The following is a 17,882-nucleotide window of genomic DNA, read 5'->3' on the forward strand; positions in this document are numbered from 1 at the left end:
GATGGGCTGAGAGGCTCCCATCAGCAAGGCCCCTAGGCACGGTTCCACCTGAATCCCCATGTGCTCGAAATAGTTCTCGGGCAATTCCTCGATTGAAATCATATTACAAGTCTCGTGTACCTCAGAACGTACTCTCTTTCTGCCCTTTGCCTCATCCATGGGGACATCGTCTTCACTTGGTTCGTCCATCTCCTTTGACACATTTCCCGACTCAGCCGCCCTGAGTGCCTGGTTATAGCCGACCCTCAATTCATATTGACAGCTCTTCAAGAAGCCTACCCCCGTGGGGGTTGGGAATTTTACCATCATGTGATGGAACGAAGTCACCATCCTCATTGCCCTCATGAGTGATCTGCCCACTATAACATTGTAGGCACAAGGCTGATCTGACCGTAAATATAGCGATCTGGGTGGCCATATAGGGCTTTTCTCCTATGGTCACCGGGAGCCGAATTGTCCCTTTCACTCCGATTGAGTTTCCCGTTAACCCGTATAGGTGTCCACCTATCGAGGTTAATTCTCTATCCAACAACCCCAGCTTCTTGTAGGCATCATAAGTCAAAACGTCAGCCAAGCTCCCGTTGTCCACCATTGCTCGGTGAACATTCACCGTCCCAACCTTTATTTTTATGACCAGGGCATCTGTATGAGGGTAATGCACCCATTTAGCATCGTTCTCCCAAAACACGATATCATCAGCTTCCCTTTCAAAGAGCTCAGGTGGCCTTTGACTCAATCGTTGACATTGGTGAGGGGCTTATCCTTTGCTTTCTGGGCATATCTGTCCATTGCCTTCCCGCTGTCTCCACCTATGTGAGACCTGCCTAGAATGATGTGAATGCTACCAGCCCGAGGTACCCTCTCTTTATCTTCTGGGGGTGGAGGAGGGACGGTGTGATAATCAGTTTTATGCCTTCGAACCTCCTTGACAACCCACTCTGTAAGCTTCCCTTGCCTTATCAACGTCTCGATTTCATCCTTCAATTATCTGCAATCAGCTGTATCGTGCCCCGTGTCCTCATGGTATGCGCAATATTTTGAAGTGTCCCTCTTGTTATAGTTTGTGAGAGGGGCTGCCTTCCTGAATATACCCTTCCCAGCATAGGTAGCATATATGTGGTCGATAGAGGCTACCAGAAGGGTGTGTGTCTGCCATTTGCTTGTATAAGGCCTCCCCGAATCTTTATTTGTCTCTTTGCCCCAGGAAGATTTTTTGGGGCTTGAGCTACGTCGATACGTCTTTCTCCTCTCATCAGGGCTTGAAGACCGGTCTCTCTTATCTCGATAGTTCTCGCTGATTTTCAGCTCTCTCATCAACTTCTCTACCCTCTTAAAAGGTTCGGCTTGCTCATAGAACTCTGCCAAGGTTCTTGGCTCGCTAGCCTGAAGACTTTTCCAAAATTTTGACCCTTGTTTCAACCCTGCAATCAAAAATTCTTGATGGTCTCCTCATTTGCCCCCCCCACCTTGGGAACTTCGGCGTTAAACCGACCGACGAAAGTATTCTGCCAGGGGCTCCCCCTCCCTTTGCTTGATGTTGGCTAACGTAGCTACAGGAGGTGAGTAGTGCAGGGTGGACTGAAATTATCTGACAAACAGGTCCTCCAATTGCCGCCATGTCCTTATGCTGGCATGTCCGAACTTGTAGAACCATTATTGGGCACTACCTCTGAGTGATGCCGTGAAGAGTCTGCAGCGGGTCATCTCCGGCACCTGATAGACTTCCATCTCAGTGTTAAATTATATAACGTATTCTGCCGGGTCGGCTTCGCGGTTGAACAGAAGACCGGGGTTATGCCTAAATACCCGAGGTAGAGGGGATGATCGGATAGCATCCGTGAATGGAGAAAGGGCAGCTGAGTTTGGGGGGCCCCTCTTCTCTCACTCCATCTCATCTAAGATCTTCCTCAGGTCTCTTACCCTAAAAACCTCTCCTTCTCTGTCACCACCTGCGTTACTCGAATGGTATGAGCCTTGACGTTGCTCGCATCGTCCCCCTCCTCCAGCTCGCATTTGCAACTCCTTTTCACGATTGTCTTTGCATCTACGTCGCTCTTCCCTCCTGGGCGAGGTGCGCTGACGTCTTTCTGGAGGGGTCGCTGTACGCTCTTTTTTTGAGCCTCTCTGATCCACGGGCTCTTTTTCTTCTCTCTCTTTCTTGAAATTCTCTAACCTAAGCTTGAGATCATGCTCACTTAGCTTCTTACCCACACGGTCTAGCATGCTAGTCGACCTTGCCTCAGACGAAGCTAGCTTCTGCCCCGATCTCTTAGAGATCTGGTTTCCCCGCTCATCATGACCTTGGGGTATGTCTTTCTTTTCGTGCGATGCCTCTTTCTTTTGCTTGGTCTCAGTTGCCGCATCGTCAAAATCGTGGATCAGCCTTTTTTGAGGACCTTTGCCCTTCCAACTACGCTGAGAGGCCTTGAGGCGGCGTGCCTTACGCTTGGCGTTCCGGCCCAAGCTTCTCTCTTCCCCTGACATCTAGGCGTTGATCTCGTTCATCTGATCGGCTAGTCCTTCGAGGTACGTCATGACCGCCTGCCCGTCCACGGTTGCGATTGATGGAGGTGGCGCCTGATTCTCTGGGGGCGTGTGTTCGACCTCGTTTTGGTCCTTCTTCTTGCCCCCGCTTCCTGGTGTCACCGCTTGTTTGCCTTCTTTGGTCATCTCTTCTCCCTAAGATGAATCCCCTCCTTCTAGCGCCAATTGTTATAGGGAGAATTCCGTATAATAGTGCTGTGGAGGTTGATGGGTGGAACAAATATCAAGGACGGTGTTTGAGGGCGGAAGAATGTTATGTATGGTGGTGGCTGAGCTTGTATGTTGACTCCTTAAGAAAGAATAGGGTTTGTTATTCTCTATCAAGTATCGACTCATGTCTCATACAAGTGCCTACGTACCCTATTTATAGGGATCAAGCTTCACGTAGTTCTTGGGGAACAAGTCACGTAGGCTAGGGTTAGGGTTCTCCAACCCGTGCAGCCCAAGCTCATGATAAAATCAGGCCTTCAGCCAATTAGTTACGTAAATCTCGACCGGCTCCACACGCTTCCTACAATCTCGCGGCATTTCCGCATTTCTTCCCGTAATTGTAAGAATAACACGTGTCGGCCCCGAAATCTACGAGCAACTCAGTCATCTATGAGTCACTTTCCATGTTGCACACAAAGTCCTTTGATGCGGGTCGGCCTGGTCACCTCGGCCCGCACTGCCTTCCTTTTCAATTAATAAATACAATGTTACCTCTGTTTTCATAAGATGTGGGCTCTTGGGCCCAGCCCACGTGTAGGCACCTGAGCCCAGCCCGCGTGTAGGCACCTGAGCCCAGCCCAATTTGTAGGCACCTGAGCCTAGCCCGCACATCACGAGCCTAACTAATACATCATGAGCCCAGCTCGCGTGTGCTAGCTCAAATCACATGGATCCTCACCTCTTCAATATACTTATGAGTACCTGTTTAGGGCCCATAACCAAAAACGGGCATAACAACCTACATAATTAAAATTACCGATTTTATATACACGCTGATCAAAGAATCACGACATCACGTATGTACCCGAACTAAACCGCAAGTCTGCACACGTCTTTTTTACAAAATTAATTCTTAAACTCAATTTTTAATCGCATGTAATCATCAATGCCCAAACAAAAAACATTAAGAGATACATATTCAGCAATTTTAAAGTACTATATAACAATATGATCAATTCTAATAACTCTGATATAAGATCAGCTCAAATATTACTTGATAGATTTAAATATATAATCAACATCATCTTATGCGATATTATTAAGGTTATACAATAAACTGTAATACGGAAGCGTATCTGATTTCATGACCGTAGATATAAATATGGATTTTGAGACTTGATATTGCGTAAACTTGATTCGGCCTCTAGCTCTGACTCGAACGGATGAGAATAAAATAGTAGAGGTTGCAAATTGTTTCGGGACCAAAAGCCTGTTATATTTTTTATATAGTAGCCCAATTAGACCCATTAATCCTAATCAATCATAATCAGAATTCTTTTGGATATTATACATTGCAAAGTCCATAAAAATAAGATATTATTGGAAATTAGACCAGTTAATTAATTCAAATATAGAATAAATATATTTAATTTGTAATCCCGGATATTATGAATATTATAAAATATTTCAACATTTTATCCTAACTAAAAAGTAAAAAAACTTTCAAGCGGCGGTCATCCTGCTGGTTTATATATGTGACGGAACATACAACATTTTTTATATCAACATTTTAAGAATTACGCCTTGCCGTTTCATTCAACATAAATGTATTCTAATTGATATCATAAATATCCAGCATATTTGTTAGATTTACAACACAATATGATGCAGATTCTTACATGTAATGTTGATAAAACGGCACGGGAGCCTTGTGTGATAGGAGAAAAAAGGTTCCTCCTATATGTTATACTGTAAGAATACCGCTTAGTATACATGTACAAGTAATTAGTAAACAAACATGTATACCACAATAGATTTGCAAATAAAACTCATATTAATCATGTCATAATCAACCGATATTAACAGGCACGCTGATATATACAATATGATTCTCTGTAACTCATAATCCAGCGAACTAGATTAGTGTTTTCCTATAAAAGGCACAAGTCCAGTCTCAGTGCATATTGAAAGATCTATCTTAATTAATCACAAGATATTACAGCAAGCACCTGTGCATTATGATTGCTATAATTTTCGGCTTTGGAGCTTTGGCATCCCTGGGTGCAGCTCGTTCTCTCAATGAGGCATCAATGACCTGAGACGCATGATCAATGGATGGCTTGCTATGGCCACGTGTACGCAGATGCTGATGACAAAAAAAAAAGGCGTTCTACCATTTTCCAAGAGAACCTTAATTACATCCACACATTTAACAAAGCTAATAGCAAACCGTACAAACTAGGTTGCAGACCATACAAATGAAGAGTTAACAACCTCAAGAAACAGATTCAAGAACCACGCTATGTGCCACATCTAATAATTTATTCAGATATGAAAATGTTACTGTCGTGCCATCGACCATGGACTGGAGAAAGAAAGGTGCAGTTACACCTATCAAGGACCAGGGCCAATGTGGTAAGTCTGAGTTCATATGCCATGATTTGTAATCTTATTTTTGTTCAGGAATTATCATCTGACACTTGTGATTGTCATATACAATGTTGTACAGGGTGTTGCTGGGCGTTTTCGGCTGTGGCAGCAATGGAAGGAATTACTCAGCTCAAATCTGGCAAGTTGATATCTCTATCCGAGCAAGAACTAGTTGATTGTGATACTCGTGGTGAAGATCAAGGCTGTGAGGGTGGTCTCATTGACAATGCATTTGAGTTCATCCAAGGAAACCACGGCCTATCAACTGAAGCAAACTACCCTTACAGTGGAACTGATGGAACGTGCAATGCCAACAAAGAGGCAAACCATGCAGCCAAGATGACTGGCCATGAAGATGTGCCTGCAAACAGCGAGGCTTCCCTGCTAAAAGCGGTTGCTAATCAACCAATCTCTGTTGCCATTGATGCTAGTGGTTCAGACTTTCAGTTTTACTCAAGTGGTGTCTTTACAGGACAGTGTGGAACTGACTTGGGCCATGGAGTAACTGCTGTAGGCTATGGCACTACTGCTGATGGAACTAAGTAGTGGTTCAGAGTAGGCTTTACGGGGAGTTTCTAGTTATTTGCCTAGAGCCTCCAATAATATAGGGGCCTCCAAAATATATACATACATATAGTATTAATATTTATAATTATTAATTATATTCAATAAAATTATTAAAATATTATCTATTCTTCTCCCATATACACCAGTTTATGACAGTACTTTAACTTTAGGTCCATTCAATACAATAAAGAAAAATAATGTGAATACAATCTGCGATTAATACATATAAATCAAATAAATGTGTGCGTGAGTAAACGAAATCAAACAGAGAAAGAAAGGATATAAACAAAGGGAGATCCTCGAGTTCAGTTGAAATTGTCTCCTTAAAGCTATTTCGCCTATCACCGTATGTGCGAGTCGATAGCCTCCCAGGATAAAACGAGACAGCGGCGGCGTTACGGATAACGAGCACCTTCAGCGAGTTTGAACGGTTACGAAACTATCACCGAGAGAGAGAGGTAGAGTTTGTGTTTAGGAGGACGGCTGTGTATTCTGAGTGAGTAAACCCTAAACCCTATAACAAAAATATATAGGCTTAGAGAAACGTGTGCACTACTTCTCTTATTTAATTAAACACGTTAATTAAATTTAATTCGAGAGTCAATTATTATCAGTAGTTGAATCGAATTATAACTGTCAAATCAATTCATATTCGTATTTATAAAATAAATACTGAATAATGATTATTTATTTAAGAGCCCAAACCCAGTGAAAAATTAAATTAGCAAAACTAGTCTGTGATTATTCGGGCCAATTTTCTGCTACATTCCTGTCCGCATGTCGCACACGCGGGCAAGCCCAAAGGCCTCGCAAGCCTCGGATTACCCCTCGAAATTCCACAATTTGCACCCCACACTACGCGCGCACGTAGGAGATGGAGCAACACCTTACTAACACTTTTAAACACTACTAAAGTGTTGTGCTATATAAAGCAATGGAAACCCCTTTTCCATTTCAATGTGGGATACAAGTTTTCACATCTACAATTCCACCTTCAAGGGACCAACTTTGAATAATCGTATCTCATTCATCCCTTAACCATTTTGAGTGTTTCAAAGTGCCTCGGAAAGCTCTCACGGAGGAGAACATACTCCAAGCGACACCCACTCAAGAACGGCTCAAAATGACTTGACAATGTGGGGCTCAATACTCACATTTTTCAACAATCCCCCACATGGATGAGATTGATATTTCAGTAGCACACACCAGACAGACACGGAATTTGACTTGGTGATAGTTTCTTCGATCAGATATAGCATACGATAGATAGAGAATGCTCCTTGAACCTTCGCTCGACTAAGCATACCGACTTTACTGGTAGATAGTAGACGTGCTTGTCCTTGAACTGTTCGACCGTTTGTGTAAACGATGATATACTTATCACTATATCGTTTCTGACTCGTTCAGCTCTTATGAGTATGTCCATTTTGGCCATGGAACATCGTCCTGGTTCTGCTGGAGTTTCTAAAAAATTGTGCCTTGCAATTCTCCTTTGAAGCGGCCCCACTTCTCTCCCACATAGGTAATCTTTATCTTAAAGAGTAACTCACGTTTACTGAACTGAATTCCATGCGTTCACTCCTGAACTCCATGTATTCATCAAAGATCATTAAAAGCTCAAAGCTCAACCTCGTACCTTACGGGTCTCACTGTTTCCTCATCATAGGAACAGGCCAGGGGTTACCCCCACAGTGATTTGGTCATCATAATTTAGTTGTCCCATTGAACCAAGTTCTTGGGATCTCCAGTCAGCAATGGTTGGGTGTCCACCATGATGCTGTTAAGCAATAGGCTTAAGGCCCATCCCACTCAATGATATCTCAACCACTTCTCTTGATAACCCTTTGGTTAATGGATCCGCAATATTATTTTTTGACGGTATATAGTCAATAGTGATAATTCCGGTTGAGATCAATTGTCTAATGGAACTGTGTCGTCGTCGTATATGACGAGACTTTCCATTATATATCGTGCTCTGTGCTCTGCCAATAGCGGATTGACTATAACAGTGAATCCTTATTGCAGTTACAGGCTTTGGCCATCTTGGAATATCCTCCAGAAACTAACGTAGATATTCAGCCTCTTCGGTGCATTTATCTAGTACCACAAACTTAGCTTCCATCGTGGAATGAGTTATCACCGTTGGTTTTGAGGATTTCCATGATATTGCCGCTCCAGCTAATGTAAACACATAGCCACTCGTAGACTTAAGTGCTTTCTTGCAAGATATCCAGTTTGCGTCAGTATATCCTTCTAATACTGCTGGGTATCTTCCATAGTGCAATCCATAGTCTCGAGTTCCCCTCAAGTACCTTAGTACCCTTATGATCGCTTTCCAGTGATCAGCTCCCGGATTACTCGTAAACCTACTCAACTTGCTAATTGAGTATGCAATGTCTGGTCTTGTACAACTCATGAGGTATATCAGAGTACCAATTATCCTCGAGTATTCCAATTGGGAAACAGCTACACCTTTGTTCTTGGATAGGTGCAAAGTCATATCCACAGGTGTCCTAGCTTTCTCAAAGTCATCCTTAAGAAACTTCTCAAGGATCTTGTCAACATAATGTGGTTGACTTAATGTTAGACCCTCTGATGTTCTAGACATTTAAATTCCCATAATTATATTTTCTAGTCCAATGTCTTTCATGTCGAATCTTAATTTCAACATGTCCTTGGTAGATTTGATCACTTTATCATTGCTTCCGGAAATAAGTAGATCATCTACATATAGTGTCATCATGACATAGCCACTCTCGTTATCCTTGTAATAGGCACAGCTATCACATTCATTAATTTTGAAGCTATTGGCCAGCACGACCTCATCAAATTTTTCATGCCATTTCATAGGCGCTTGCTTCAAACCATACAATGATTTCACCAATCTACAGACTTTTCTTTCTTGTCCTGGGACAATAAACCCTTCGGGTTGTTCCATAAAGATTTCCTCATCTATGTCTCCATTTAGGAAAGCTGTTTTCACATCCATTTGATGTACAGTTAGATTACACATTACAGCAATAGCACACATCATCCTTATGAACGTTATTCTCGTTACAGGAGAATATGTATCAAAGTAGTCAACGTCTTTTTGTTGCTTGTATCCTTTAATCACAAGTCTGGCCTTATACTTATCAATAGTGCCATCAGTTTTCAACTTCTTCTTGAAAACCCACTTGCTACCTAATGGTTTGCAATCAGTTGCCAAGTCCACTAATTCCCAAGTATGATTTTGCATAATTGAATCAACTTCATTCTTGATGGCCTCTTTCCACATAGGCCCATCAGGTGAGGTAACCGCCTCCTTATAGGTTTTTGGGTCACCTTCTTGGAGCAAATAGGTCATAAAATCAGACCCATAGGATTTCTCCGTTCGTTGTCTTTTGCTCCTTCTCACTACCCCCACATTTTCGTCTTTACTTTCATCACTTTCATTATCGTCATCTACAGACTCATGAGATTGTTTAGACGTCGTAGGTTGTTGGTTTCCTGGATTACAGGTAAACATCGTCTCAAAGAATGAGGCATTCCTTGATTCCATAATGGTATTCTTTTGAATATCAGGAATCTTAGATTCATGAACAAGAAACCGATATGCAGTACTGTGTGAAGGATATCCGATGAAGATATAATCCACAGTCTTAGGACCTATCTTCACCTTCTTCGGTGTAGGGATCAGTACCTTTGCAAGGCACCCCCACACTTTCAGGTGTTGGTAACTTGGTTTCTTTTTCTTCCACATTTCATAAAGACTTACATCCTTATTCTTGCGCATCGTAATATTTAAAATATTATTTGCGCTTAAGATGGCTTCTCCCCACATCGATTGTGGAAGCTGCTAGGGCGGAAACACACGCTAATTATACACGCAAATATACGCGTTCACAAGTAATATAGAATACTTTCCAGTTCGTTCCCACATAGACTCAGACTAATTATGTTCAATTAACACTCACTCACTAATGTATGATTACTTCTCAATGTTAAGACAATAACACTTAGATTTGATTAACTAATTATTAACTACAATTAACTACGAGAATTAAGCACTTAATTGACACTTGAATTAACAATATTAAAACACACATGAGATCACAACTTCATTACTACTTCCTTCAATAGTCATTGTTATTACCCTTAGCATGCAACAGTGATGATATTAATCGAACAACACGAAACTGATAAAATCCAACTTTCATTGTACTAATACCATTCTACCAAGAATCCATAATTAAGATAGAAGTTGAATAGGCATCAATTATGTTGAGACCCTATACGTCTACAGAATTTGACAACATAATGATTTAAGCACAAGTTATTCCTTATGATTACACAGGGCAAGTAAAACGGTTAGAGTTACCCACTAATCATGCATACTCATACATGAACCTATGCTAGCATGGCAAGTTCTAAATCTCAAGATCCACCGTCGCTTCACAAGAGATTAACACCCTATCTTATATGTTCGCGACGCACATAAGACGAATAAGCACAACCAATACTAGATATCATACAATCATCACACACTAAGGTATTAAACAACTAACTAAAGAATTCCATAATAAATCAGTTACGAGCCCATGATCATGATTAGCCCATGATAGCGCTCATCGTTATCATGGGTTCATATGAAAACATGATAATAACACACGAGAATAATAACTAAAACTACTTATATTAAACTAGTGTACATCACAAGAGTAAATAGGTTCAAAGCAAAGAAAACTAGTATCCAACGTTACAACGAAATAAAGAATCACAAGAAAATATGCTTCCTCTTCGTTGCGGTGTGCTAAAACGGTCTTCTTCCTTATCTCCTCGCTCCATGATTAATACTACGATCCAACCTATGTGAAACGTCTCTGAAAACTACTTATATAGGAGTCCCATAAAACCCAGCTAACTCAGAAGTTGGAAGTTAAACAGAACCATGAGTCTAAAATAATTAATCTAAAATTCCGTCCCTGAGCGGGCTTAGCTTCCTGAGCGGTCGCTCAGCAGAGCTGAGCGGGCGCTCAGACCCCTTCTGGAAAATGCTATATTTTTGCTCCAAATCTTTGCTGCATTCTGCTCCTATCTTCCCACTTGCAATGACAAACACATGCCAAGGCTTATTCTTGATGAAATCTCTCCAGAAATGCAATTAATACCCTGAAATGCACAAACACTAGAAAAACACATCAAATACACAAAATACTTGATTCCAAGACATCAATTCAAGCCATTATAAGACGTTCTAAGTGGTATAAAATGCCACTTATCAGAAGCCCAGAGCTTAACAACATCGCATTCATCATCTCTTTCAAAGTGCGATTCTTCCTTTCAGCCGCACCATTTGACTGAGGGGAGTATGGTGCAGTGACCTCATGGATTATACCATGTTGTGAACAGAATTCCCCAAATGGTTCAACATATTCACCTCCATGATCACTTCGTATCGTTTTGATTTTCTCAGTCTGTTGTGTCTCAACTTCTTCTTTATAGATTTTAAATTTATCTATAGCTCCGTCTTTGCTTTTCAACAAATATACATGGCATTATTTTGTACAATCATCAATGAATGTAATAAAATACTTGTTTCCTCCTCTTGTTGGAGCGAATTTTAAATCACATATGTCGCTATGTATTAGGTCTAGCACTTTGGTGTTCCTTTTCACACGTTTAAATAACGATCTCGTTAATTTTGCCTCAACACAAGTCTCACACTTATGTTTTGAATCAATAGTAAGTTTAGGTATGTATTCTTTTACACTTAAACGTCGTAAAGTGTCATAATTTACATGTCCTAATCTAGCATGCCATAAATTAGGAGACTCAAGCAAGTAAGCAGAAGAATTCTTCATTTCATTATCGTCCTTAACGGACATTACATTAAGCTTAAAAAGCCCATCGGTTAAATAACCCTTGCCTACAAACATACCACTCTTAGACAAAATAACTTTATCTGACTCTATTACAATGTGAAAGCCATGCTTATTCAACAAAGAACCAAACACAAGGTTCTTGCGAATATCAGGCACATAAAGTACATTCTTCAAAGTCAGATTCTTCCTAGAGGTCATCTTCAGGATCACCGTGCCTTCACCCTCAATGGTAGAAGTTGCTGAATTCCCCATGTAGAGCTTCTCACTAGAATCGGAAGCTTTGAGGCTAGAGAAAATTGCCTTGTCTGAGCAAACATGCCTAGTAGCACCGGTATCAATCCACCATTCACGTGGATTAGAACCGATCAGGTTCACTTCAGAGACCGTAGCACAGAGGTCTATATCACTCATCTCCTTTGAGATATTCTCTACCATGTTTGCTTCTTTCTTCTTGTTGGGCTTCTTGGGCTTCTTACAGTCAGAAGACCTATGACCAACTTTATCATAGTTGTAGCACTTCCCTTGAAATTTCGACTTCGAAATCCCTCCCTTGGGTGCTAGTTTTTCTCCTTTACCAGAATTAGTCTTCTTGGGCTTGGAGCTTTGAGCATGCTCCACCATGTTTGCCTTCTCAGTGGCAACATTAACTTTCTTCTCGGATCCTCTGTTGTCTTCTTCAATACGAAGTCTAACAATAAGATTCTCCATAGACATCTCCTTTCGTTTGTGCTTAAGGTAGTTCTTGAAATCTTTCCATCCAGGTGAAAGTTTTTCAATAACAGCAGCGACTTGGAAAGACTCACTTATGATCATTCCCTCAGCATGAATGTCATGAATGATCACCTGCAGTTCCCGCACCTGACTGACCACAGTCTTAGAGTCTGCCATCTTATAATCAAGAAAGCGGCCAACAATCCACTTCTTTGCCCCAGCGTCCTCGGCTTTATACTTATGGTCAAGTGACTCCCATAAGACCTTAGCTGTTGGCTTCACGCTGTATACGTTATACAACGAGTCAAATAAACAATTTAGCACATAGTTCCGACAGATGTAGTCGGAGTGTTTCCAAGCATCAGCATACACAGTATGCATGTTACTCTCAGCAGTGAGCAACGGTGGTTCTTCCATAAGGAAGCGATCCATATGTAACGTGGTCAGATAAAAGTGCATCTTTTATTACCAACGTTTGAAGTTCGTTTCGTTGAACTTCTCAGGTTTTTCAGCATGTGCAGCAGGCACAGTTGGCATAACAGGTGCAGTAGGCATCACATGTGGAACAGATAGTGCGTGCGTCTGTACTACAGGTGTATGCACACCAGTAGGCACCACAGGTATGATCTGTCCAAGAAGAACACTAAACTGTCCAATGACAGTGTGTCCCACAGGCACATGTCCTAAAGGCACATGTCCAACAGGTGTTTGACCCCCATCCGATCGTACGATCTGTGCGTTAGGGTTAATCGCCTGCTGGTGAACCCCATCAGATCCAGTGATCTGTGCGTTGGGATCAGCCGTCTTGTTCATTGGATCGTTCACAGTTTGGTTCTCCATCGATCTGTTACTCAACAAAATAAGTAGATACAGATGTATCAGTCAAAGATGCATAAAATAAAATAGATTTAAGATTGTGAATACAATCTGTGATTAATACATATAAATCAAATAAGTGTGTAAGTGAGTAAACGAAATCAAACAGAGAAAGAAAGGATATAAACAAAGGGAGATCCTCGAGTCCAGTTGAAACTGTCTCCTTAAAGCTATTTTGTCTTTCACCGTATGTGCGAGTCAATAGCCTCCAAGGATAAAACGTGGCAGCGGCGGCGTTACGGATAACGAGCACCTTCAGCGAGCTTGAACGGGTACGAAACTATCACCGAGAGAGAGGTAGGGTTTGTGTTTAGGAGGACGACTGTGTATTCTGAGTGAGTAAACCCTAAACCCTATAGCGAAAATATATAGGCTTAGAGAAACGTGTGCACTACTTCTCTTATTTAATTAAACGCGTTAATTAAATTTAATTCGAGAGTCAATTATTATCCGTAATTGAATCGAATTATAACTGTCAAATCAATTCATATTCGTATTTATAAAATAAATACTGAATAATGATTATTTATTTAAGAACCCAAGCCCAATGGAAAATTAAATTAGCAAAACTAGTCCGTCATTATTCGGGCCAATTTTCTGCTATATTCGTGTCCGCACGTCACACACGCGGGCAAGCCCGAAGGCTTCGCAAGCCTCGGATTACCCCTTGAAATCTCACAATTTGCACCCCCCATGTGTGCGCACGTAGGAGATGGAGCAACACCTTACTAACACTTTTAAACACTACTAAAGTGTTGTGCTATATAAAGCAATGAAAACCCCTTTTCCATTTCAATATGGGATACAAGTTTTCACATCTACAATTTCACCTTCAAGGGACCAACTTTGAATGATCGTATCTCATTCATCCCTTAACCATTTTGAGTGTTTCAAAATGCCTCGGAAAGCTCTCACGGAGGAGAACATACTCCAAGCGACACCCACTCAAGAACGGCTCAAAATGACTTGACAATGTGGGGCTAAATACCCACATTTTCAAACATATAATACCCAATAAATTAGCATAATGTTTTACAATATTTTAAATCAATTTAAGTCTTTAATATAACCAAAAAGGTAAAAAACCTAATAAGCTCAATTGAGCAAATATAAAATCAACAAGAGCAGCAAAGATAATATATAGTGATCTCTTCAATTCTTTTATACTTTGGTATTTTAAATTCAAAACTAATTTACTATACTAGATACTACATATTTTACAGGTGTTAGTATAATGACGGGTAAAAGGAAGCATGATTCAGGATGTTTTAAGAGAAAGTAAAAAGTGAGGCAAGACAAACTCACACAATCTTTACAAGGATCTGTGAATAGGTATGTGAAACCTATTAATATATTGAATAATTCAAGTGAGAATGTCACGGTTAATGATAATTTGTCTGAGATTTTAGTGGATGAAAATATCAATGACTTGAATGTTAATGACTTGAATGTTGATACTAATTTGCCTGAGAATTTTGGATATTTGCCTGATAATTTTGGATATTTGCGTGAGAATTTTGTGGATGGAAAAATATGACGATGTTTTTGGGTATTTATTTAACTTGAGGAGGTTGAGAAAAATGGAGGATGAGAGCATGAAGAATGCTTGTGTTGCACTTGAGACTTATTTGAAAGATGGGGACGACTAAGATATAGATGGACTTGAATTATTTTCAGAGTTGCAGCTGCTGAGAATATCTTTACCGGGGAACTTAACTAAACCGATTGAAGTGCTGGATTATATCAAACAAATGAATGTTACTTTTCCTAATACATGGGTTGCTTACAGGATCATATTTACTATATCGGTTACAGTAACTACTGCATAAAGAAATTTCTCTAAGCTGAAGTTGATAAAGAATTATTTTCGATCAACTATGTCACAAGAGAGATTGAATGGCTTAGCTATGTTGTCTGTTGAGAAGCAAATGTTGGCTAAATTGGATTTTTGTTGATTTAATTAGAGATTTTGCACATTCAAAAGTAAGAAGAATAATAACTTCTTAGTTTTAACTTGAACTATTTTTATATTTTGTTTATTAGTTAAGAATTATTTTTACTACTGCAAATTTTTCATATGATTTTAGTTCATCAAATTTTAGATTTTAGTTCCACAATACTAAGGCCTCCGAAATCATGGAGACGGCCCTGTACTGGTTGGTGAAGAACTCATGGGGTACAAGTTGGGGTGAAGAAGGTTACATAATGATGCAGAGGGGCATTTCTGCGAAGGAAGGCCTCTGTGGCATTGCAATACAAGCCTCATATCCCACTGCTTGAATATTCAGTACTTCTGTTAATCAGTAAATTAAATATGTGTGGACTGATACTAGTCTCCCAACTCACGCTTGTTTATATATACAACTAAGTACTCGTACAATATTGTAAAGACACTGTTACAGTTGTTTGCTTTTTCAGTGCTTTGTTTTTTTAGTTTTTTATATACCGTTTTAGTACTAACAACCGATACAAATTCTACAACATCGGTGCTATTCTGCGCAGGTTATAGTAAACTGGATCTCTGGTGTCTCAAATTAAACAATTCTTCTTCTGTCCTTGGTTTGGCTATTTATTAAAAAAGCAAGACTTTGTGTGCACACTTTAAGAAAATTGCATAACTAAGCTATCAGTTCATCTTGTGCAACCAAGGTGGTCAACTTTAATTACAGATGAAAGTATGAGGAGCAAACCTGAGTTCATACTAACACTGGCATACGCTATAAACTACTGTCTACTGATTCTCATAACAATTATATCTTATATAATGGCCTTGTAATGTAGTTAAACTTCTAATGAATCAATACAGATATAAGAGAAGTAAATATAACATCACATGTCAAAATGCAACAGAAATTTGCTTTCTGTATTTTGAAAGACGCATGAATTCCTTATTCAAGAAGTAACATTATTGATCTGCAAGCTTATTATAGATAAGTAATTACAACTGATCACATTGGGTAGGAACAAATGATAAGCTCTCACTCTCAAGATCGTGAAGGATCAAGAAATTCTGCTGCTGCACATTTCCCAGTATAGATATTGAATTCGAAGCTGCCATTCCTAAGCACGCCAGTCCCATATTCGAATCAGCAATCATATAATTCTCAACTGGTAACTCCAAATCCACACCTTTAAAATGAAACTTCAGTTTTGGAACCTTAATCTCAGATATATTATCGGTTGGCAAATCGAAACACAGATCAAGCCCTCCAGAATCCGATTCTGTAACCCTAAGTTTCATTTGTGAAGTAAACTCTTTCTTAAGCATCTCATATGCAGTTTCTTGAATATAACTTATAGTTGTACCAGAATCTATTATCATTCCACCACTACCATCTTTTCTCAATTTAAGCATAGAAGTTGATATAGGCAAGAGAGTTTGGCCAACCGTAATTCCCTCTAGATCAAGATAATAAAAAGTTGGTTGATATGAACTATGTATCAAGGGGGTCCATTTTGCATCACTGGTGGTGGTGGAATAGTTGAAATCAGCTAAAGACCCCAAAAGAAGACTACTTGTTTTATTATCACCAATTGAAGTCAAACAATATGAAAACTTCTTGAACCCTAATTGTGAAATGAGTGACAAAGGACCACGGCCTAATCCTACTAAACCGGAGCCCTGACCGAAGCCAGATCCATGATTGTTCACACCACAGCCAAACCCTATGTTAGGGACAGACACAGGTTTGCTATTAGTAGAATCCAAAAAGGTAAATGTTTCCATAGCCATGTAACCCTGTGAAGATGACTGATCACCATAAGTGTACAAATAATTGCATCCATTATTGCACCTAAAAATGTTCATGTCTTTGCATAGTTCACTGGAACATGGAATGGCAGAGTAGGTAGTCGAGTTTTTGGGATCAAAAATAGGAGTAGGCTGATCAAAACACTTGGTGCATGGACTACACTGTGTCCATATAAGATCACTGCCTGTATCAACAATAGCTGAAAAAGGCTTTGGCGGGGTGCCAATGGAAATGTTCATCAAAAACTCGCCTTGACCAGAATAAACAGGGGATTGCATGGTGGCCACAGTTGCCATGATAGAGAGTGTTTCCATGCGGGCTTTGCTACGTGGAAGTGCATGTTGGACGAGTTGGAGTTTAGTGTAGTTTTGAGAGGAATGAAGGTGTGATAGATTGATACGTGTCGGGGTTGATAATGGTGGGGAAGAGAGTGATGATGATGTTAGGAGGGTAAGGAATGTGTTGAGTAGAAGAAATGTTGTAGGGAAAGATGGTGTAAAGGCCATGACACGAAGCTTTAAGATTTTGTGATGAGAAAATAGGTAGGCTACACTGTTATGTAAACGTAGTAGCGTATATAAACTGAGGAGGGGCAGGTGGAAAGGCTAAACGGCCAGGAGCCATTACAATGCAGGAAAACAGAAAGGCAGAGGGGTGAATTGATAATTAACATCTCTTACAACTGACCAAGCATGCCTTTACAACTGATCAACCCTAAAAACCTGTTTCAGAAACTCTTTTTTGTTGTTGTCTGAAACAATTATTTGAAATTTCAGTAAAACAAAAAAAAATGTGCATCACCAGAGCATTTGTTTGGAAGAGAGGGGAAAGGGAATTTGGAAGCTACAGGATTAGACAGTTGTTATGTGTAAATTAATGTATAGGAAACTAAAATTGGAATGTAATTTTAAATAAAGAAAGAAAAAATTATAAGAAAAAAACAAGTATTGTGAATATAATTTTTGTGCAAAGTGTCGCATAGTACTAC

The 17,882-nt window shown here is 40.0% G+C and overlaps 1 protein-coding gene and 1 pseudogene across 1 annotated transcript; one reads left to right on the plus strand and one right to left on the minus strand.

Moving 5' to 3' along the window:
• The first annotated feature begins 4,763 nt into the window (after positions 1-4,763).
• LOC141716918 (vignain-like) lies at positions 4,764-15,422 on the plus strand (annotated as a pseudogene).
• Positions 15,423-16,080: 658 nt separating this feature from the next.
• Positions 16,081-17,409, minus strand: LOC141716919 (aspartic proteinase nepenthesin-1-like). The gene has a single exon (XM_074519073.1). It carries the CDS (start codon positions 17,398-17,400, stop codon positions 16,081-16,083), a length of 1,320 nt encoding a protein of 439 aa, XP_074375174.1. The 5' UTR covers positions 17,401-17,409.
• Between the last annotated feature and the right edge of the window lie 473 nt (positions 17,410-17,882).

This window comes from Apium graveolens, chromosome 4 (genome assembly GCF_009905375.1).
Source record: "Apium graveolens cultivar Ventura chromosome 4, ASM990537v1, whole genome shotgun sequence".
Lineage (NCBI taxonomy): Eukaryota > Viridiplantae > Streptophyta > Magnoliopsida > Apiales > Apiaceae > Apium > Apium graveolens.

Coding starts and splice junctions, on each gene's coding strand:
- LOC141716919 (XM_074519073.1), bottom strand. CDS start 17,400: ATGGCCTTTACACCATCTTTCCCTACAACATTTCTTCTACTCAACACA.